Source organism: Nicotiana tabacum, chromosome 22 (genome assembly GCF_000715075.1).
Source record: "Nicotiana tabacum cultivar K326 chromosome 22, ASM71507v2, whole genome shotgun sequence".
NCBI lineage: Eukaryota > Viridiplantae > Streptophyta > Magnoliopsida > Solanales > Solanaceae > Nicotiana > Nicotiana tabacum.
Genome location: NC_134101.1, coordinates 110,137,771 through 110,159,914, shown reverse-complemented (window position 1 = coordinate 110,159,914; position 22,144 = coordinate 110,137,771). Strand labels below are relative to the sequence as shown.

The following is a 22,144-nucleotide window of genomic DNA, read 5'->3' as shown; positions in this document are numbered from 1 at the left end:
TAGCTTTGTGAAGCATCAGGTGGTACTCATATGTCCAGGTTCTTGTTTCATTACTGTACTGGAAAGGGATAATAAAAGTGGGAATGATGTCAGTAGAGTGAACCACAAAAGGAGATGATCTATGCATAGTCACTCAGGATCCCCACATGTGCAAGATAGCAGTTATAGAATTAGTATTAGCGTAGGAGCCCAAAATGGATGAAACACCATATATATGGCCAACGATGGCTGGAAGGACTAGTTAAAGGCAAAATCTTATAAGTTGAGGATGCAATATAAACGAAATGCTAGGCGAGGAGAAAATGGTTGCTTCAAGAATAAGTTGGAGACATATTGGGAGTTTACTCTGTTTTTCCAAACTAGCTAAACCTCGGAGTTTACATGGAAATGAGAAGATATAGTTGATTTTACGGTTACCTGTTATACCTGTTTGCCAAACACTGGACTGCAATCCAATTTGGTCGGTATGACCTCCCTACCATCCAATCTGAAAATCTGAAGGGATTGCCATTCTAGCTTATCCCATCTGGTGTACTGAACAACCTCTCTGGTTATCCTAAAAATTGGCAAGATCCACTAACATCAGGATTGCATGTTTCAGCCACCAAAATAATGCACTAACAGAAAGTAATCTTCCAAGTTGTGTAACTTAAGTTTCAACCCCTCAAAGGCCTTATGTTCCATTCATTTCCGTAACAAGTCACTGAGGCAAACTGGAATAAGAAAGTTTCTCCATATTGGAGTACTTTCTTTTTGTTTATATAGTATGTTGCAAATTCCTTTCAAATGTGTCTGATATAATGAACATGGAATCATGGGCTCATAAACACCTGTACCTCGTAAGTAGATGGAACTGTGCTTCTCATGCTCAGATTTATTAGGTTGAAAGCAATGGTTCCTTGATCCAGCATCATCTCCTACTTCTCACTTGTTCTCAAACTTTATATCTTTAATTAATAGCATTGTGCGATGATGCTACTTAAGTGCTAATTGCTATTCTCGTTCTAAGTCTATTTACACTGTGATGAACAGATAGAAGAATTGGAAGAATCCATCTGGGCTTCTGCTCTGAGTTGTTTACTATATTTTGTCTGTGATAGAGGCAGAATAAGGAGGAGGAGACTTAAAGGTCTTGACATAAGGGTGAGTCTTTACCTTGGCTTGTTATTGTTGACATTTCTTGGTGAGTCTTTACCTTGGCTTGTTATTGTTTTTTCATGGAGAATACTGATGTGTTTCATTTTCTGGACTTACTAGAGTCTTTTGTCTAGTAATCTGGACAAGTCCGGTTTGTGTAATCTTTTCAGTACCATCTTGGTGCTGATCATTAACGTAAGACATTATACCATTATAAAAGAAAAAGGATTTGAGTGGACTTCCATAATATTCCAGAAAATGGAGGGAAGGTGTGTATAGTGGGGCATTTAACTTCTTGATTGGCGGAACAAAACTAAACATAGGGAAAGGAAGTAGGTACTCTGATATGACTGATAAATGATTTATCAGTTGAATATATTACTTATCAATAAATTCCATGAGTTCGAACCCTAGCTGGTGAACCAATTTTGGTATTTAGGGAGAGAATGGTAGAGTGGTAAATGCGGGAAGTGAGTTCAAGGTGGTTCGGGCACGTGAAGAGGAAGGACACAGTTTCCCCGGTGAGGAGATGTAGAGGTTACTTTTAGAGGGTATAAGGAGAGGTGAGGTAGACCAAAGGAGGTATTGTGGGGAAGTGATTAGGCAAGACATGGGTGCAACTTCAGCTTACTGAGGACATGACCCTTGATAGAAGGGTGTGGAGGCCGAGGATTAGGGTAGAAGGATAGTAGGTAATGCAACGTATTTCTTTCACATATCAGTATTGTTGATATTGCTCTTGTATTTTCTTACGCTTAGTTTTCCTTTACTACTTGGGGTTTCTGTTTCTCATTCTTATTCCTATTCTTGTTTCCTTCGCTTCGGTTGATCTATTATCGTGTTGTTGTTTACTGATTGTTGTTATTGCTATTGCTTCTTTTTCATCTTTTCTTTAGCCGGGGTAAGGTCGTGGTACACTCTACCCTCCCGTACCCCACTTGTAGGATTACACTGGGTTTGTTGTTGTTGTTGTTGTTGCTGCTGCTGCAATGGTAGAGAGGCAAACACAATATCTGCTTTTGTTGTTTATAAAAAAAGGATATTGATAAATGAAGTTGATTTGTTTGAAAGAAATAAGGAAAATAATTACTCCCTCAGTTTCAATTTACCTAGTGTAGTTTGATTGTGCAAGGAGTTTAAGAAAGAAAAAAACCTTTTGGAACTTTTGGTCTTAAATATGTCATAAGACTTTTGTGGCTATAATAGCGTGCCATTACGGGTAAAATGAAAAGGTTAAAGTCAAATTGTTTCTAATCTTTTTGTAACAAATTAATTAGACATATTACCACATAAAATGGAATAGAGGGAATATCAGATAAACAAAAGTATGAGTTTGGAATTGTTATAATCTCATAGATGTTCTAGAATATTCTAGGATCTTGTAAATAGAATATATCTTGATTGTATTTTGAATGTGATTGATTCTCTTTCCTTTCTTAGAATATGTGCACTTACTATTTAAACCCCAATGGCGTGAGAGAATAATCAAGCTGAGTTTCTCCCAATCAGTTCTTCCTTGTCTTATTTCCTAACATGGTATCAGAGAACTTGTGTTAAAACTCGCTGTGCATTTATCAGTGATTTCTAGGGAATCACTGTGCAATATTCCGGCAATTGTACGTACTGTTCCAACTTATCTCTATTTCTGTAGTTGCTGTGCATAAACCAGCACCACTACCAGGTCAAGCTTCCAACTTATCTCTATTTCTGTAGTTGCTGTGCATAAACCAGCACCACTACCAGATCAAGCTTCCTATGGCGAGAAAATCCAGTCATCCCAGCCGGAAGAGGAGCTCTCACGCGCTTCCATGCGCCGTACAAAGGAGAAAAGCTCCAGTGAGATCTATCTCATGCGCCGAGTACGTGAGCTATTTTCCTGCGATTTTCAGATTTCGACCTTGACTTCTTGGGGTGCGACTCACTATTCCAACGCCACCCATCCAGTTTTCAGAACATTCTGATCATAGGCTAAGGTTTCGGCAAAGTTTAGATTACTTTTTCCTGCAAATCCTCAGTTTTTCGGCAACTTCCCAAGGCTGGTTCCTACTCCTTGGGATTGCCTAGCCATTCTAAGCTCAAACATCATATCTTTCGCAATTCCAGCCACTTTCAAAATATTCAGGTGACTTTTTCCGGCAAGTTCAAATTCAGCCACTGTGACCTTGATTTTTGGCTACAATTATCAGATTCTGTTTTGATTTGGGCAGCTTCCTAGATTTGAGCAATTTGGTTGCGCCAAAATAGGATCCAACACTTTGAATTGTCGGATGATTTCTTTATCAGATTGCATCAAATTCCTTCGATATAAAGCACACAAGCAGACATCGTCTGAGATAGCTTCTGTTGTTCAGATAAGTAATAGCGTAACTTGTGTCTCTCAAACTTCTTCTCCCAGTAGTTGAGTTATTGATTCGGGAGCATCTGGTCACATTTTTAGTAATAAATCTATTTTCACTACTATTTTCTATTCTCAATCACTTCCAATAGTCATAATAGTCAATGGGTCTCAAACCATTGCAATTGAAATAGGTCAAGCAAGTTCACTTCCTCGCCTTTGAATTTAGTTCTTTATGTTCCCAGTAATCCTTTTAATCTCATATCTAATTAGTCGCTTAGCCAAATCACTTAACTGCTTTGTTTTATTTCTTGATGACTTTGTTTATATACAGGAACGTAGTATGGGGAAGATTATATTGGTGGGTGAATCAAATGGATTTTGTTACCTTATTTTTGCCAAGTCACATGGACTCACATCTTGTCCTCCTTTAATAGCTTGTCATGTTACCGATTTATTAGCTTTATTGCATAAACAGTTGGGATATCCCACTTTATCAGAACTTCAGAAAATAGTACTCGGTTTCTCTCGCTTGTCCACTCTAGAATGTGAGTCATGTCAGTTCGGTAAGCATACTCGTTCCATTTCCCTCAACGTCTTGATAATTGGGCAGAGTCACTTTTCGCTTTAGTCCAAATTCAGATGTTTGGGGTCCTAGTCGGGTCAGTTCTACCTTGATAATCTGTAACTCTGTCAGTTTTATTAATAATTATTCCAGGTGCACTTAGGATATTTTTGATGAAAAATCAATTTGAGTTATTTTCTATTTTCCGACATTCCACACTGAAATAATTTAGTTTGGGGTTTCTATCTGCATATTTTGTAGTGATAATGCCCCAGAGTATTTGTCTTCTCCATTCCAATAGTTCATGAATTCTCATGGGATCATTCATCAAATATCTTATCCCTACACATCTCAACAAAATGGGGTAGATGAAAGGAATACTAGGCATCTCATTGCGACTGCATGTACCGTACTCATACAATCTCATCATTGGTTGCGTTTTGGGGGATGCAGTTCTCTCAGCTTGTTATCTTATTAATTGTATGCCATCCTCGGCTATTTAGAATCAAGTTCTATTTTTTGTCTTGTTTTCCCACTAACCTTTGTTCTCCCTTCCACCTTTTGTCGTCGGGAGCACGTGCTTTGTTCATAACCTTACTCCACGAAAAGTTAAGTTAGCTCCCTGTGCTCTTATATGTGTATTTCTAGGTTTCCTGATGATGCAAAAAAGATAGCAATGTTATTCACCAGACCTTCAAGTGGTGCCTTATGCCTCCTAATGTCACTTCTTTGAAAACCAATCATACTTCACAAGTTTAGGTGTTCATTTCTGAGGTATTACCAGTTCCATGTTTTGGAGATTCAGTCACTATCTCTCCTTCACTTTCCTCCTTGCCTCCACCACCAATAGCTATGGTTTCATCACCTACAGCTCCATCCCCACCACCTATAATTCCAGCTCTGCCACCTATATCTCTAGTTCCATCTTCTACCACTCTACCATTCCTAACTTATCATCACAGTCAGCGTCCACCATCATGTCCTTTATCGGATCCTTCACCTATTGCGAAATTGTCTCCTAGTCCACCAATCCCTCTCCGGAAAGGTATTGGATCTACTCTTAATCCTAACCCATAGTACATTGGTTTGAGTTATCATCGTTTATCATTACCCTATTATGCCTTTGTGTGTGCTATATTTCTATCCCTAAGTCCACTGGTGAAGTGTTATCTCATCTTGGAGGGCAACACGCTATGACTGAAGAGATGTCTGCTTTACATGTACTTGCCACTGAGGAGCTTGTTCATCTATCTCCGGGGAATCTTGTCGGTGGGTGTATTCAGTAAAAGTTGGTCCAGATGGTCAAATTGATCGACTTAAAGTCTGCCTTGTTGCCAAAGTTTGTACTCAATATTTGGGCTTGATTATGATGATACTTTCTCTTCCATAGCTAAAATAACATATGTCTGTCGTTTTCTGTCCATGACTGCTGTTAGCCATTGGCCTCTTTGTCAGTTGGACTTTACGAATGGTTTTCTTCATGAGCAACCACTTGATTTTGTTGCTTAGAGAAAATCTAGTTGTCTTGTGTGCCAGTTGTGCTGGTCCCTATATGGTTTCAAACAGTCTTCCCGAACATGGTTTGGTAAGTTCAGCATACTCATTCACGAATTTGGTAAGACTCGTAGTGAGGCTGATCATTTTGTATTCTATCGCCATATTGCTCATAATTTGTGCATTTACTTGGTTGTGTATGTTAATGATATATTTATCACGGGCAATGATGAAGATGGTATAATTAAATTGAAGCAACATTTCCTTCAGCATTTCAAGACGAAGGACCTGGGCATATTGAAGTATTTCCTAGGCATTAAGGTCGCGCAGTCCAAATAAGATGTTGTCATCTCACAACGTAAGTAAGCCTTAGACAATCTTCAGGAGACAAGTATGGCAGGTTGTAGACCCATTGACACTCCTATGGAGCCGAATATTAAACTCCTACAACGAGGGGGAGCCCTTTAGCAATCCTAGAAGGTATAGGTAGCTAGCTGAACCCTCATTCTCGAAGGAACAGAGCACGACACAATCTTGCCCTATGGCTTTGGCAAACCAGAGTTCAGAAAACTCCCCTTCAGACGCAGATGATGAAGGGATCCCAGAAGAGAGAGTCCACTGGTCACTTTGCATACACTCGCCAACAATGGATTTGGTTCCAGCAACTAGCTCAGACACGAACTTTTCTTCTCAGGCAGTATGTGAAGCCCTTCCACTAACATGGTATGAGGGAGGTCCTAGCGAACAACTAATTGATACTCCATCCCTAATCGAGACTTCAAAATGGACCAAACTCACTATGGTCAAGGCATGCAAGGCCTTTGGGGTGAATGCGGCAGGGTTTGAGCATGATCTTCTGAACATAATTCTAAGGATGGAGCAGCGAAGACAAGTCCAAATCCAACTACAGGAATCAAAACAAAAGGCAGGTAAGGAGAGGAGGAATAGAGGAGAGGGGGAAAGGAAAAGATTAGCATGTGGGATTAATTATGACAGAAGAGGGCAACAGGTTAAGGGGTAGGCAATACCATTCATGTTCTGGATGAAGCTAAAAATCTTGAGTTGGAATGTGCGGGGATTGAATGAGGATTGGAAAAGAAGCACCATTAAATCTCTCATTCAGAAGTGGAGGGTGGATATTTTGTGTTTGCAGGAGACTAAGGTAGAAGATTGCTCTACTAGAATGATTCAACAATTATGGGGGAATAGAGGGGCTGATTGGGTGGAGTTAAAAGCTAGTGGTACTAGTGGAGGGATTGTGGTGATTTGGGACAAAAGAAAGTGGGTCAAATTAGATGCACACCGGGGGTCTTATTCCATCCCTTGTATGTTAGAAAGCACCATAGAAGTGTTTAGATGGTGCTTCACAGGAATCTATGGACCACACAACAATCCAGAGAGAGAAGTAATGTGGAGTGAGATTGCAGGAATAAGGGAACTTTGGGAAGATCATTGGGTAGTGGGAGGTGACTTCAATGTTGTTAGGTTTGAGAGTGAGGCTGAATTGTACTAGAAGATCAAAGGCAATGAAGTTGTTCTCTGATGTTATTCAAGACCTAGATATTATTGATTTACCTTTATAGAGGGGGCTCAATATACCTGGTCTAAAGGAGACAATTGTTTGCAGGCTTCGAGAATTGACAGGTTCCTTATCTCCAATGATTGGAATGACTCTTTTAATGTTGTGAGACAGATTGCCTTGCCTAAGGTAATTTCAGATCATAGACCAATTATTTTGGAGAGTGGTGACTGGGATGCAACTCCTTCCTTCTTTAAGTTTGAAAACATGTGGCTTCAATTAGAAGGATTTCTAGGCAAACTAAAGAGCTGGTGGCACAATTACACATTTACTGGTAGTGCTGACTTTATCCTTATGCAAAAGCTAAAAAGCCTAAAGAAGGATATCACTACCTGGAACAGGGAAGAGTTTGGGAAGGTGGAAACCAGGAAAAACAGGGCACTAAAGGAACTCATGGCACTAGAACAGGCTGCAAAAGACAGGTAGTTGACTTTATCTGAGGCTAACCAATTGGTTAGTATAAGAATAGAACTACAAGAGTTAGCCAAAGCAGAAGAAATTTCATGGAGGCAGAAATCAAGGTGTCTTCGGCTTAAGGAAAGGGACAGAAACACCAAGTACTTCCAGAAGATTGCCAACTCTCATAGAAGAAGCAATTGCATAGACAAACTCATGGTCGGGGATGAGATCATAGAAGATAAGGAGTAGATAAAGCAGGAGACGCTGGATTTTTTTTGAAAACTTGTACACTGAGCAGGAAAGTTGGAGGCCATCTGGTAATTTTGAAGAAATCGCAACCATTACAGAAGAAGAAAAGGAGGGGCTGGAGGCATCTTTCAATGAGGAGGAGGTTCTTGCAGCTATTAACTCTAGTGCTCCTGACAAAGCACCAGGGCCTGACGGGTACACAATGGCTTTCTACCAGCCCTCATGAGAGTTCATTAAACATGACATACTTTCAGCTATGAGTTACTATCACCAGCATTGTTGGATGGTTAGGTCATGTAATGCATCCTTCATTGCGCTCATTCCTAAAAAGAAAGAGGCAATGGAGCTAAGGGACTATAGACCAATTAGTCTAATTGGCAGTGTGTACAAGATCATAGCTAAAGTCCTAGCTGAAAGGTTGAAGAAAGTAATGGGAAAATTGGTCTCAAATCAACAGAATGCATTCATCCAAGGAAGGCAGATTACAGATGCTTCGTTGATAGCAAACGAGGTCCTTGATTGGCAGTTAAAGCAAGGGGATGCAGGGATTCTATGTAAGTTGGACATAGAAAAAGCCTTTGATCAACTTAACTGGTCCTACCTCATTTCCATTCTCAGTCAAATGGGATTTGGAGAAAGATGGTTAAAATGGATCAAGTTCAGTATCTCCATTGTGAAGTACTCCATTTTAATCAACAGGAGCCCAGTTGGTTTTTTCTCTTCACAGAGGGGATTGAGACAGGGAGACCTACTCTCACCAGTCCTATTCATATTAGCAATGGAAGGACTCAGTAGGATGTTGGATAAAGCTAAGCAGCTGCAATGGTTGAAAGGTTTTGATGTTGGGCGAGGAAGCACGATCAATATTTCTCATTTTCTGTGGGGCAGACAGAAGTCTAGTGCTCTATCTAAATCTAACCCTTCTTATATTTGAAGCTATTTCCGGTCTTCACATTAACATGCTCAAAAGTGTAATCTACCTATTAATGAGGTGCATAATTTAGAAGACTTGGCTGGAATTTTAGGCTGCAATACTGGATGTTTACCAACTTTTTACCTGGGACTTCCACTAGGGGCAAAGTTCAGGTCAGAAGCTATATGGAGTGGGGTCATTGAGAAATTTGAAAAGAAACTTGTTTCTTGGCAGCTGCAATATTTGTCTATGGGTGGAAGACTAACTCTAATCAGTAGTGTCCTAGACAGCATCCCAACCTATCAGATGTCACTCTTTCCAATGCCTAGTAAGGTCCTGAAGCAGCTTGACAAGATCAGAAGGAACTTTCTATGGGAAGAGACTAAAGATGGTCAAGTTTCACCTGGTAAAGTGGTCTAAAGTTATCTTACCAAAGCACCAAGGTGGACTAGGGGTCAGGGACTTAGCTTTGCACAACAAATGCTTATTGATGAAATGGCTTTGGAGATATACACAGGAGGAGCAGAGCCTATGGAAGAAAGTTGTCAATGCCAAGCATGGATCCCAAAGCCACTGGTGCACCAAGCTATCTAGAGCACCACATGGAGTTGGAGTTTGGAAGAGCATCTGCAAACTCTGGGAGGAGTTCTCACAAAACCAACACTTCGCAGTTGGAGATGGATAGCAAATAAAATTCTGGAAGGACAAATGGCTAGGCAACACACCCCTAAGGAATGACTACCTTGCTCTCTTTCAAATGGTTAGTGATCCAGACTCAACAGTTCCTCAGTGCAGAGAAGGCAACTCATGGAACATAACATTTAGAAGGAACTTGCAAGATTGGGAATATGAGGATCTGTTCAGACTCCTTTCCTCACTCAACAATTTCTCAAGCAACACTCTAGTACCTGACCAGTTCAAATGGGGTAGTGCAGATGCAGGAAAGTACTCGGTCAAAGCAGCCTACAAGCTAGCAGAAACTCACAATGTAATAACTAACCATTGGCCTTGGAAGTTAATATGGAAAATCAAGTTGCCACCCAAAGTCATCTGCTTCAACTGGACTGCACTTTATGAGGCTCGTCTGACACAAGACAACTTAGCCAAGAGGAATTTTCAGATTGTGAATAGATGCTACATGTGCCAGAGGGAGGCAGAAACTCACAACCATCTTTTTCTTCAATGCCACGTTGCAACAGATTTATGGAGTATGTTTATATCACTCTTTGGACTTAGATGGGTCATGCCACATAATATCAGGGATGCTTTTGAGTCTTGGAATTACTGGAAAGTTGATAGCACCATCAGGAAAGTATGGAAGATGACACCTGCAGCTATTTTTTGGAGCATTTGGAATGAGAGAAACAACAGGTGGAGTATCAACTTCTCCCCACAAACTCAAGACTAGATACCTCATGTATTTGGATAGCTGGGCGTATCTATCCCCTATAGACTCCCCTGATAGTTTTTGAATTTTGTTAGCTCCCTAGTACTAGTATAACCATTTGTAAGGAGCTAACAATTGCAACACTCTTTTGTAATTTATGCATCTTCTTGATGCCAGTAATGAAACCAATTACTTCATCAAAAAAAAAAGTTGAACTATGTCACCGTGACTCGACCTGACATTGCCTTTCCTGTGAGTGTTGTAAGTCAGTTTATGGACCCTCTGTGTGATAGTCACTGCAATGCAGTTGTTCGTTTTATTCGATACTTACAATCTGCTTTGAGGATCGAGGTCATGAGCAGATGTTGGATACAAAGACGCTGATTGGGCAGGATCACCTTCCGATAGGCGGTCTACATCTGAATATTGCGTTCTGGTACGAGGTAATTTGGTATTTTGGAAAAGAAACAGAATGTGGTTGCTCGATCTAGTGCTGAAGCTGAATATGGCGCAATGGCTGTGGCAACTTGCGAATTGATTTGGATTAAACTTGTGTTCAAAGCATTGAAGTTTAAAGAATTCAGTCAAATGGAGATTGTGAGACGATAACCAAGCTGCTCTTTATATTGCATCAAATCCAGTGTTTCAATGAGAGAACTAAACACATTGAGATCGATTGTCACTTCATCGGAGAGAAGATACTCTCGAGAAATATTATTTATAAAATTCGTGAAGTCAAATGATCAGCGTGTAGGTATTTTCACCAAATCACGCACTGGTTCTCATGTCGGCTGCATTTGTAACAAGCTTGGTACATATGGTTTATATGCATCAGCTTGTGTTAGAATCTCGTAGATATTCTAAAATATTCTAGGATCTTGTATATAGCTTGATTGTAAATTGATTCTCTATCTTTTCTTATAATATGTACACTTTGCTATTTAAACCCCAATGGCTTGAGGGAATAATCTAGCTGAGTTTTCTCTCAATCCGCTCTTGTGTTATTTATTTTCTAACAGGAATCTATACAAATATAGATATTATTCAGCTGTAAACTAAAGAGATTATAAGCACATGAAAATGCAGGATAAGTTGGATGCTTTTACCTTAAGTATTTTATTGTATTTTGTCCTCAATGACCTCAGGTGCTGCCTTATTTGCTTCAATTAGTCTCTTAGTTTTCCCTTTCATATAATGGTAAATATGAGTGTCAACGCCCACTGTTATAATTGGTGATCCCTAAATGAATATCCGTATGACCAATGAAATGACGGTTGTGCATTTAATACTAATGTCTATCGTCTATTGTTTATTTTTCTTCTTCTTGAGCCGAGGGTCTTTCGGAAACAGCCTCTACCCCTCCGGGTGTAGGGGTAAGGTCTGATGCACTCTACCCTCCCCAGATCCCCACTTGTGGGATTTTACTAGGTGGTTGTTGTTGTTGTTGTTGTTGCATTTAATACTAATCTTTCTCACCTGTACTTCTGTTTCTATGATAAGAATTTAAGCTTCAAAAGTGCTTGATGTTTGAGTTCTAACTTTTTTCTTAATACTCGTGCAGGTTGTTCAGGTACTTATATCTGTTAGCAGGATAAACTCTTGGGCTGAAATAGTTCACAGCAAGCTTATCGGAATGCTAACAAACATGTTTTATGAAATTCCGGAGTTATCTAATAAAGCTCTTTCAGCTACCCCTGTATTTCTTATTCAGCAGGTTGATCTTATCGGTGGAATTGAATTCATATTTGTAGAGGTACTTTCCTAACCATGGTTATAATTTACCTACGTTTCTAGGGACAGTGGAGGTAAAGTTGTATTGAGAGTCCATAATATGGGAATAACTTTTGCTTGGCATTTTGTACCTATTATATGGAGATAAAGTTGTACTGGGACTCCATCATATGTGAATAACTTTTGCTTGGCATATTGTGTCTATTGTATAAATTCAAGTGTATGTTGTTTCTGCCTTTCTGGTACAAGCCAGAGTTATAGGTCAGACTATCTGTAGAAGCTTTCTTTGTATCTGACCAGTTATGTGCTATAAGTTGTTGATAGATTTATTTAAGATGTGCAGAATGTCTGAAGAGATTTCGTCTGTGATAGATGGAATAATCTAAAGCTGAGTGGGGAAAGGGTGTTTAATTAATAATTTTTTAGGCAAAGTTGGAGCAGGATAATGATTTTTACCCAGCAGAGTTTGTGAAAAGATTCCAGTTGTCTCATGAGCTGTTAGCAAAAAATATTCTGGTTTACTGAGTTGGTGTTTGGTTATACTTTAACTGGGTTATTGAAAATCATGTTAATGTGAGGGCGTCTTATGTATTCAAATATTAGGGAGTCTTATGTCGGATGGTAATTTGCTTTTCCAGTTGGGAATGTTATATTTGTTCTCGTTCCTCATTTTGGGTGGGGGATGGTTGATGTTTTTGCTGATAAAGTTACAGTATCAGCTTAGTAATCTCACTTGTGATTGTTTGTATGTCGCACAAAGAAATAGGTTTTGCTTAAAGATAAGTTTATTCGACCAATGCAGTTAGTGCTTTCAAACTCAAGGGAAGAAAGAAGGAATCTGTACCTGGTGCTTTTTGATTATGCTTTGCATCAAATAAATGAGTCATGCATAGCTAGTGGAACTTCAGACTACAGTGATGATGAGGTCCAACCTGTCGCTATGCTGCTTATGCTCGCAGATGCACCTGAAGCTTTGCATATATCCGTAAAGCTTGGATTGGAAGGCATCTTGGAGCTTCTGCAACGCCCAATATCTAGTGCATTGTCCAAATATCCAAATTCTGACCGACTTGCTATGGTAATGCTCACTTCATTCTTGCTAATTCTCATTGGACGTCAAAACATGATAGTGTCATTTTTGCGGTAAAAACATCTGAGAAAGCTTATCCAACCATGCTTCTTTGTGATGAAGTGTAAAAAGATTGATGCTTCTCATTATATGATGTGTTAATGAGAAGTAGCTTGGTTGTGCTTCTTGGTGATTAATCACATAGTTAATAGCCTAAATATAGATAAAAGGGGAAATTGCGTCTCAGTGAAAGTAATTCTCTATATGGTTGCCTTTCTTTTTGTTTTTTGGAGGAGGTTGTGGCGTTGTTAAGCCTCTTCGAGGTATGTATGATGAAGATTCACCTGTCTACCCTGCAATCAAAATGGTCTCTAATGTAATCTTGTTCGTTACCTGTATTAATTCTCTATGTGCACTCCAATCTTGTTTCCACTTATCCAGTACCCCCCAAGCCAGGGCGATTATATATTACAGATAAAGATTCCATATGCATTGAGCTTTTATTCTCTTTTCTTAGTCCCGGGAAGGAACCAAAAGTTTGTTTTACTCCTATTTTCAATCATCTTGACTTTTTTGTCGGCATTACTTGTTCAAATTTATTACCATTTGTGTGTAAATTTCATGATCTTAGTTAATCTAAGACTAGGCTAATGATGTGATTATTCAAGATGATAATGGCCTATAACATTCACGTAGTAAGCCCAGATTTTCTATTTTATATTTTTCTCTGTATCCCTTCAGGTTTTCCTCCAGATGGTGTTGTTTCGCCAAAAACTTAAACATAGGGACATGTTATTTTGCATGAGTTTGTGTGATTTGGGTGTCTACCATATAGTCACCTAGTGATACAATCTATAGAAAGAAAACTTAGTGATGTTTCAAAATGTTGGGCATTTGCATCTTTTTATTAGTTTTTGGGGAGTTTAGCTGAAATGCCGTCTGAATGTTTTTACTAAGAATGTCAGGGCGCGACAAGCCCATTTATCATAGAATAAGTGTCAAGTGGAAGTTTAGTGATGTATGCATCTGTATTGTGTAGGTAATAGAGAAGGATCGGGTGTTAGAATCTATAAGTAGCGTTATAATAACGCCTTCAAGTCCATTAGAGAGAGCCATTAGTTAATACTCCCTCCGTTCCAGTTTATGTGAACCTATTTCCTTTTTGGGCCGTTCCAAAAAAATGACCCCGTTCTAAATTTGGAAACTAATTAGCTTAAACTTACAATTCTACCCTTAATGAGAAACTTTTATAACCACACAAATACCCTGGGCCCCCTTTTGACTTGTTAAGACCACAAATTTCAAAAGTCTTTATTTTTCCTTAAACTCCGTGCCCAGTCAAACTTGTTCACGTAAATTGGAACGGAGGGAGTACGATATATGCAAATTTTTCCCTGGAATGCACCATTCAAATTTACCTCATGATGCGATTAGAAGCTGTTCTTGAAGATATTTTTATTTTATTTGCTGCCTTTTCCTCAAGATTGGTCACTGTTTTACATCACACGGAGGCAGTCACTACTTTATGTACAACGTGGAGTCAGAAAGAAGACATGGAATGTTAATGTTACCATTATAAAAAAAAACAAACAAAAGAAGACATGGAATGGTCGAAAATTAGCAACATGGGCACTGGTATTTATATGTAGTATCATATATATCTTAAAATATGCCATTGAAATGCTTGTTCCTTCTTACCATGAGATAGTTATTTCAATATTTCGAATACTGAAACAATAATTTGCAAATAATAGCCTTGCTATGAGGTCGTAAGTTTAAGTGAAATATTACTTGAACTTCAAGTAAAGTATTAAAATAGTATTTTGAAGGTGAAATTAAGGAAAAATTTTCAAAGCTTCAAGCCTTCAGCTTCCACTTGAAAAATTTCAATTTCACAAATAATTTTTCAAGTGAAAGTCCATCTCCAAACACTACTTAAATTTTCACAAACCTTTTTCAAGTTCAATTCAAATACTCTATTTTAATTTCGACTAAAAAATTTTCCAAAAGCATACTTAGATAATTCAAATATTACAAATGCTCTGCACAACAATCTTCACTCAGCCTCCAGATTTTTTGTTACCGCAATTCTTGGCTGATCAACAAGGCACTGCCTATCAAAGATTAGTGAAGTCTGCATGCACGACGGATTTGTCCTACAGTCCCACCTTTCTTTTTGGCATATGATCACTCAGTTGATCAACATTTTGATTACAATTTTGTAATACTGTGCAGCTAGCTCCTTGTAATGTCACTGTTTAAATTAATATAAGTTCTTTTGACGACCAAAAAAAAAAGATAATTCAAATAACATATTTTCCATCTGTTCCATGAAAAGTTAAATATATAAACACCAAAGGAATATCTCAAACTTTTATTTTGATAAGGTCAATTTAAGAATTGATTCAAAGTAAAAGCACCAACCTTACACAACATAAAAAAGTCTTCGTCTTGCTCAGCTTTGAACTTCGTAAAGCAGACAACACATCTGTTACTGTTGGTAGGGGATGACTCCTTTTTTCTAATTTTCTTCTTGGAGTTCACTAGAATGATGTCTTTCTTATACTGGATTTGGACCTGTAATACCGTCTTAATTCATTTGGCTTGTCCATTTTGGAACTTCCAAGTGTGTATACTTACGTATAGCTTGTAAAGTGTGAATTTCTTTTTTATTCTCAACTTGTAGATAAGTAAAAGATTGATTTTTAGACAAGGTATGCTATTTTCTTCAAATTTACCCTAGTTTTGGTTTTGATTTTAGGAATCAAATTGTATCTCGTCTTGAATTTTTCCATTGTCGTGATCAAAGTACCCAAAATTGTTTGACCAGATCCGGTAGGTATCCCATACCCACACCCATACTAGTGTTGTGTCGACACGGGTGCGGCACCTAAACTGTCGTGTCAGAGCAACTTAGTCTAATACTACTATACTAATAATATTATTTTACATAATTTCCACAACTTTTCAAATTAAAATTTACTCGATTAATCACCTTTCATTCTTTGATTTCTTCTCGATTCATCTAATGTTTTCTTAAAAATAAATTCTCAATTAAACTAACTTTTTGTTGCTTTGATATCAATAAATAGAAAAGCTCCCATCTATAAATGTTAAGCTTTTAGATGAGTCAATTCACACAAATTACATCAATAAAATATTTTCACTTGCTTGTTTCAAGAGAGAATCAGGTGGAGGTCCATATGGAATAAGGAGGAAGAGAGGGGGCGGATATGGTGCTGACTTTATATAAATAAATAAAGTGTCCCATCTCCAACAATTTAAGCTTTTAGGTGAGTCAGTTCCCATGATTTATTACTTTTGGACCATTATATTTTAATTATGTTTCTTCCTGTTTCTTCCACCACTACTTATAAACTATGCAAGACAAGTTAGCATCTTAAATTTATGCTAGTCACATACTGGCACGTAAAGAAGGATGTGGGAGAGTGAAATAGAATATTTCTACGGTAAATTATATATATCTCCGAGATCATTGAATTGAAGACTACTAGGTATATTTTGGTGTCTTTGTATCCAATTTTAAGGATTTGGGTCTAGGGGCGTTTGTCGGTCGGTACGGTATGGTATTTAGATATTTCGGCTTGGTATTTTCGGTATTCGATTTCATAAAATGCTATACCAATATCATACCTAATTAAATTCGGTATGGTTCGATTTTTCTCCTTTCGGTTCGGTAACTTCGGTTTGAATACTAACTAGTGCATGGAGTCATAGACTGTAATATTCTTAATTAAAGTACTCAAAAGTACAAAACTAAAAATGTTTGTTGACAAAAGTTTTGTTCAAAACCAGCAAATATCAACCAAGAGAGAGAAAACTGTACATAAAGGAATAAATTTAATCATTAGAAATGTCTTGTTATTTGCTTAGAGTTAATTGATGAACTTAGAAAATAAAGAAAAGTAAAATTTTAGATTTTTTATATTTATGTTATAATTAATAATATGTGTATTGTGTAATATAATATATATTTCGGCACGGTATCGTTATTTCGGTATTTCATTTTGAAATACCAAATATCATACCTTATACCAATTTTTTTTTAAAACTTAAACCAAATACTGTGCCGAATACCATAATATTGAATACCAAATACCAAAATTTTCTGTTTCGGTACGGTAATTCGGTATTTACCAAATTATGCACAACCCTACTTGGGTCCAATAGTTGAAAAATGTGGCAAAACTGGTGTGATTTAGACTTTGTCCTAGGATTTTCGGACAAGTGTTGGTAGATCTAGCCTGATAGAGAAGTGGCAAAACTGGTGTGTTTGGACTTTGTCCTAGGAGTTTCGGACAAGTGTTGGTAGATCTAGCCTGATATTTGGGTACTTTATAGCAAAAACTCCATAACAACATTCCACATTTTGTGTTTGGACTTCTTAATGTTCATGCTAAACTGAGCTGATAAACTAGTTGAACGCACAAATGAAAAGCCTTTTGGATTGTTGGGCATCTCTGAATCTGTCATTTTCTTTTCACTTGAGTGTATAAATTTGATTTCTCGACTCTGCAAAGAAATTAAAGGCTGTTATAACTATTTTGTCTTCTATTTATGTTGTTATATGCCTACATATATGCCTACATAATGCTCCTTCCATTCACAGAGACTTTTTTTAGTGAATTAGTTTTTCTTTCTTGTTGTTGTCTGACCTTTGTTTCATTTGCAGTTCTTGGGAAAAATTGTCGAGAATTTTGAGATGCTTATAAAGTCATTTACTCATCTAGATAAGGAATTTGCTCATATGAAGCAGATAACTAAATCATGCAAATTGCTGGAAAGGATTGATGGAGCTTATGGAAACAGTTTTGGCATGAAAGCAAAGCACTCTTGGGCCACCTTACATTCTCTTCTTCATTCTGAAAGAACTCTGTGTCGTCACAATGGTTATCTTTGGCTGGGGGATTTGATCATCACAGAAATTGTCGAGGAAGGGGATGTTAGTATATGGTCAAGCATCAGAAGCTTGCAGGACAAAGTTTCTCTAGCCAGTGTTATTGACTATTCACCAGATTTAGATGTCCCATTATCTATATGGCTCATGTGTGGGCTACTAAAATCGAAAAATAACCTCATTCGATGGGGCTTTTTATATGTTTTAGAGAGGCTTCTTATGCGTTGCAAGTTTTTATTAGATGAAAGTGAAGTCCAACATGCAATTAGTGGTGAAACGGTTGGAGATCTGCATAATAAAAGTCGTCTCGAGAAAGCGAATGCAGTCATTGACATCATGAATAGCGCCTTGTGCCTGATGGCCCAGATTAATGAAACGGACCGCATGAATATATTAAAGGTGATTTCTTCTGTCAATTCTCTGTAAAATAATAATAATAATAATAATAATAATAATAATAATAATAATAATAATAAAGTAATTCAATCTTGAAACGCTTCAGACATGGTGTTCTTAAGAGGATGGAAATCGTGGACACAGAGTTAGATGACACTTGCACCTTTATGCCTTGTTATGTGCATATCTCTGTAATGCTTGTTTCTGTTGAAGAGAGCAATAGTATTATACTTTTTAGGAACGATAAATATTTGGCTCTCATCCCTTAAAAAGAGAACTTCAAACCTTAATCACAACAGTATTTTGGATAACTCTGCTCTTATGGACTTATTGTCATGATCATTATCAGTGCAAGATCCAGCCTATTTTGTCTATTGTTTAGGGTTGCATTGCCCATAGAGTGATCATCTTAGGAAATGCCAATTTACTTACCAATTAACTTACTTCACCACAAGTGGTTGTATCTTCTTGCTGTTACTTACCTGTGTCTTTAATAGTCAGTTTCCGTGTCTCACTCCAATATTTCTGCTGACCTTTTAACAGATGTGTGAAATTCTTTTTTCTCAACTGTGCCTAAAAGTCCTCCCTTCAACTGTGACATCTATGGATGATCCTACGACCTGTATCAAAGATGTTAGCTGGAATAAGAAGCTTGGTCCAGGAGAAAGCTTCTCTCGGCAAGAGAACTTTGGCTGGGAGGAACACATTGAAGATACTAACCACAAACTCAGAAACAAGGATCCTCCAAAACCAGAAACTGCATCCATGGCGGCACTGCTTCTCCATGGACAGGCCATTGTTCCTATGCAATTGGTCGCACGTGTTCCTGCTGCTTTATTTTATTGGCCGCTAATCCAACTTGCTGGTGCTGCGACTGATAATATCGCATTAGGTGTTTCTGTTGGAAGCAAAGGAAGAGGAAATGTTCCTGGATCGACCTCTGACATACGAGCCACACTTCTCCTACTTTTAATTGGTAAATGCACAGCAGATCCTGCAGCTTTTAAAGAAGTTGGTGGGGAGGAATTCTTTAGGTGATTTCTACATTTGTTTTTTCTCCAAATAAGTACATTTGAGTTAATTTAGGTTCATAAACAATTTTGCACATATGGGTATTTCGCAGGGAGTTATTGGATGATACAGACTCAAGAGTGGCATATTACTCTTCAATGTTTCTTCTGAAGGCAAGTTTCTTGTTGTTTTCCTGATCTTTGGCAATGATATGTCCTTCTACAATATGAAGTAATCTGAAATTGGCATTTTGCAGAGGATGATGACAGAGGAACCAGAAAATTACCAACGCATGCTGCATAACCTTGTTTCTAGAGCTCAGCAGGTGCAGTCTCCTTTTTGTTACCTTCTTTGTTAGAAAATTTATGGGACTGGTGTTTGTGGTATTTGTCCTCCCTCCATGTGTGCACTTGATGATGAATACCAGTATCTTGCAAAAGTTTGTTTCCAGACCTCATCATGGCATATTCTGGTTCTATCATTGATTTTGGCGGAAGCTGCATTCACTAGTTGCATCTACTGGCAACTCCATCAAATGTCTTGAATTGCTGGTTCTTGATGTCACTTGGACCTCATTGTTTCTTGTAGCTAGTATCTGTAGGTCTGATGTTTGGTTGCTTTCAAGACATTTTTTAAAATGCAGTATCCCTGAAAGGCTGAGACGCCTATATCTGCTATATGAAACATGACTTCGTCAGTAAAATTGCTGACTTAATGTGTCCTGATTCATATTACCATGTCAGCGGCAGCAGCAATTTGCAGCTAAATCTGTTGACTGTCATATAGAAGTATAAGTAAATGCTAATTGTAGGTTGCATGTACAGCTAATCAGTTTCTGTAGATAGTTGTAAAATTGGTATGGAACATTCATTTGCAAAAGCTGTGCTCGTGAAGTGTTAATGGTGTTAGAACTGTAATAACAGATTCCCATTTGGGATATGGTGTTCTTTGCAGAGCAACAATGAAAAACTCCTGGAGAATCCTTACCTTCAAATGCGGGGCTTACTTCATCTGTCTAATGAATGACCTACCACATGATCCTTTGCTCTGCTTTATGAAATTGCCATTTGAAGAATCTTGGTGCTCACTGCTTGTGATAATCATGGAGCCCAACTGCAGGAAAAGTACGCCAACTTGCAAGCCCAAGGAGGATATTATCATGAAATGGTTGCAAGTGTGCATTTATATGGGTGTTTAACCAAAGAATAATACTCCCCGGAACATGGATGCCAAGTAGCTGTACTGGGCTGGCTCAGTTTTATGCTTCAGGAGCTTCTCTTATGTCATCTCATGAAGTTCCTCTGAAATTACAACCATGGAAGTTTGTTTCCATTGATTTTATTGGCATTCTTTTCATGGATGAGAGATCTCCTGATGATATTTGAAGCCTTCTTGTCCATCAGTGAGTTTGGTAAGCGTCATATGTCCCGAACTAGCCAGCACATGGAATCCTAAGGATACACTTCGACCTTATTGTTGGTGTGTCAGATTGGTTTACTAAGCCATCTTCAGGTATTAAATCTTATCTTCTGTACAACATTGACTTCTCAGTGTGAGTTTGCTTTAGTTATGTGAATTTCTCCCACAGAAATATAAAGCTAGTGGACTCAGCTTACTCTCTTAGCCTTTTGTTCATTTTTCCAGCACTTCTGCTTCCTGTGGGTAAATGCATTCTTGCCTAGTGAAATAAAGACGATTGATACCTCTTAAATCTTTAATTACTCTAATCTTGTTCTTGCTCTATTTATTTACACTCTGCCTGATTATTGCTCTTTGTGCTTATCATGTGAAAGCAGGTGCTGGTTCACAAGAATTTCAACATCAGAACTTTTGTACAGGATAAAATATCCAATTGGAATTCATTAGGAATGGTGCTTTATGGAGTTAAATTCATCTGCCTCTTCCATGCACCATGGTGGATAAATTTCCGTGGATTATAATCTGGATCCCGCACTTATGAGAATCACAAGCTCGGACGGCTTTCAGATTGCAATGTTTAATGAGATCAATCATGGAGGGGAAAAATTTTCAGGTTAGATTGTTTAGTGTGAGATAAAACATGGTGGAAGGAAGGGAGGGGGGTAAGTATTTTTATCCTTTTCTATTATTTATTATCAGAGAATTGTACATGTGTGAAATTTTGTCCTTCCTTTCTGGGTCATCAGAAGGAAATAGTAGATCCTTGGAGGGGAACCATCTTTCTGATAGATGTAAAAGAGATGCTAACTGAAATCCATATTAACATGTAAATTATTAGATAATGTAAGTCCATTTATTTGATTTTTCCATCAAACTATAAGCCGAGGAAATCTTTAGCTAGTGTGCAGATATGTTTCGATGATTCGCCCGTCTATGCGTCAACTTGGTATAAGCCGCAAATAGGTTGTTCGTTTATCCAAATATTTTGTTGTCAAACTGTAGACATACAAATCTTTATGGATTGAAGTTCATGTTAAATTTGAATAAGTTCTTAAGTTCAAGAAATACTAAACCCAAATCAAGGTTAATTATTTAAGTACAAAATGAGTTTAATTAAGAGAAATTTTCATAAAACACTATCTTTTAGTGGTAATTAGCTATCTATAGATACCATTTGCTATATTACGGATTGTAGATATGTTTTTTGTTATAAGTATTTAAGCTACCGTACTCATGAATACAATAGCAAATATAGGCGTGAATCAAGAAAGTTTAGCTAATCAGTTGTTGTACTCGAGTGTATTTGACTGCATTCATGGCGTGAAACGTGAGATTACAGCTGGATAGATTATTGTATTCAACAGTATTCGATTGTATTTACGGCGTGAAACAGGGGATTATACTGTTTTTAAACGGAAAGTGAATCAATTAACATAATAGACTCCTAATATAACTCAACAAACTCAATTACAACACACAAAATTTGTATTTTCAGTTATAAAAAAGATTCTCAACCGATAAATACCCAAAAACATAGCAATC

At 37.8% G+C, this 22,144-nt stretch overlaps 1 protein-coding gene across 6 annotated transcripts in view; it reads left to right on the top strand.

Annotated features, from left to right (window-relative positions):
• Nucleotides 1-21,492, top strand: part of LOC107761091 (uncharacterized) — a 42,643-nt gene extending 21,151 nt beyond the window's left edge. For 5 of the 6 annotated variants that reach the window (XM_016579256.2, XM_075243213.1, XM_016579257.2 and 2 more), the window contains 9 exons: nt 1,033-1,143; nt 11,620-11,811; nt 12,592-12,867; nt 17,552-18,175; nt 18,716-19,206; nt 19,296-19,356; nt 19,440-19,508; nt 20,138-20,695; nt 20,980-21,492. In XM_016579256.2, the coding sequence (XP_016434742.1) occupies nt 1,033-1,143; nt 11,620-11,811; nt 12,592-12,867; nt 17,552-18,175; nt 18,716-19,206; nt 19,296-19,356; nt 19,440-19,508; nt 20,138-20,209 (1,896 nt within the window). In that variant the 3' untranslated portion in view covers nt 20,210-20,695; nt 20,980-21,492. The remainder of the gene's footprint in view (nt 1-1,032; nt 1,144-11,619; nt 11,812-12,591; nt 12,868-17,551; nt 18,176-18,715; nt 19,207-19,295; nt 19,357-19,439; nt 19,509-20,137; nt 20,696-20,979) is intronic. The other variant, XM_075243210.1, reaches the window with a different exon arrangement.
• Nucleotides 21,493-22,144: the final 652 nt, after the last annotated feature.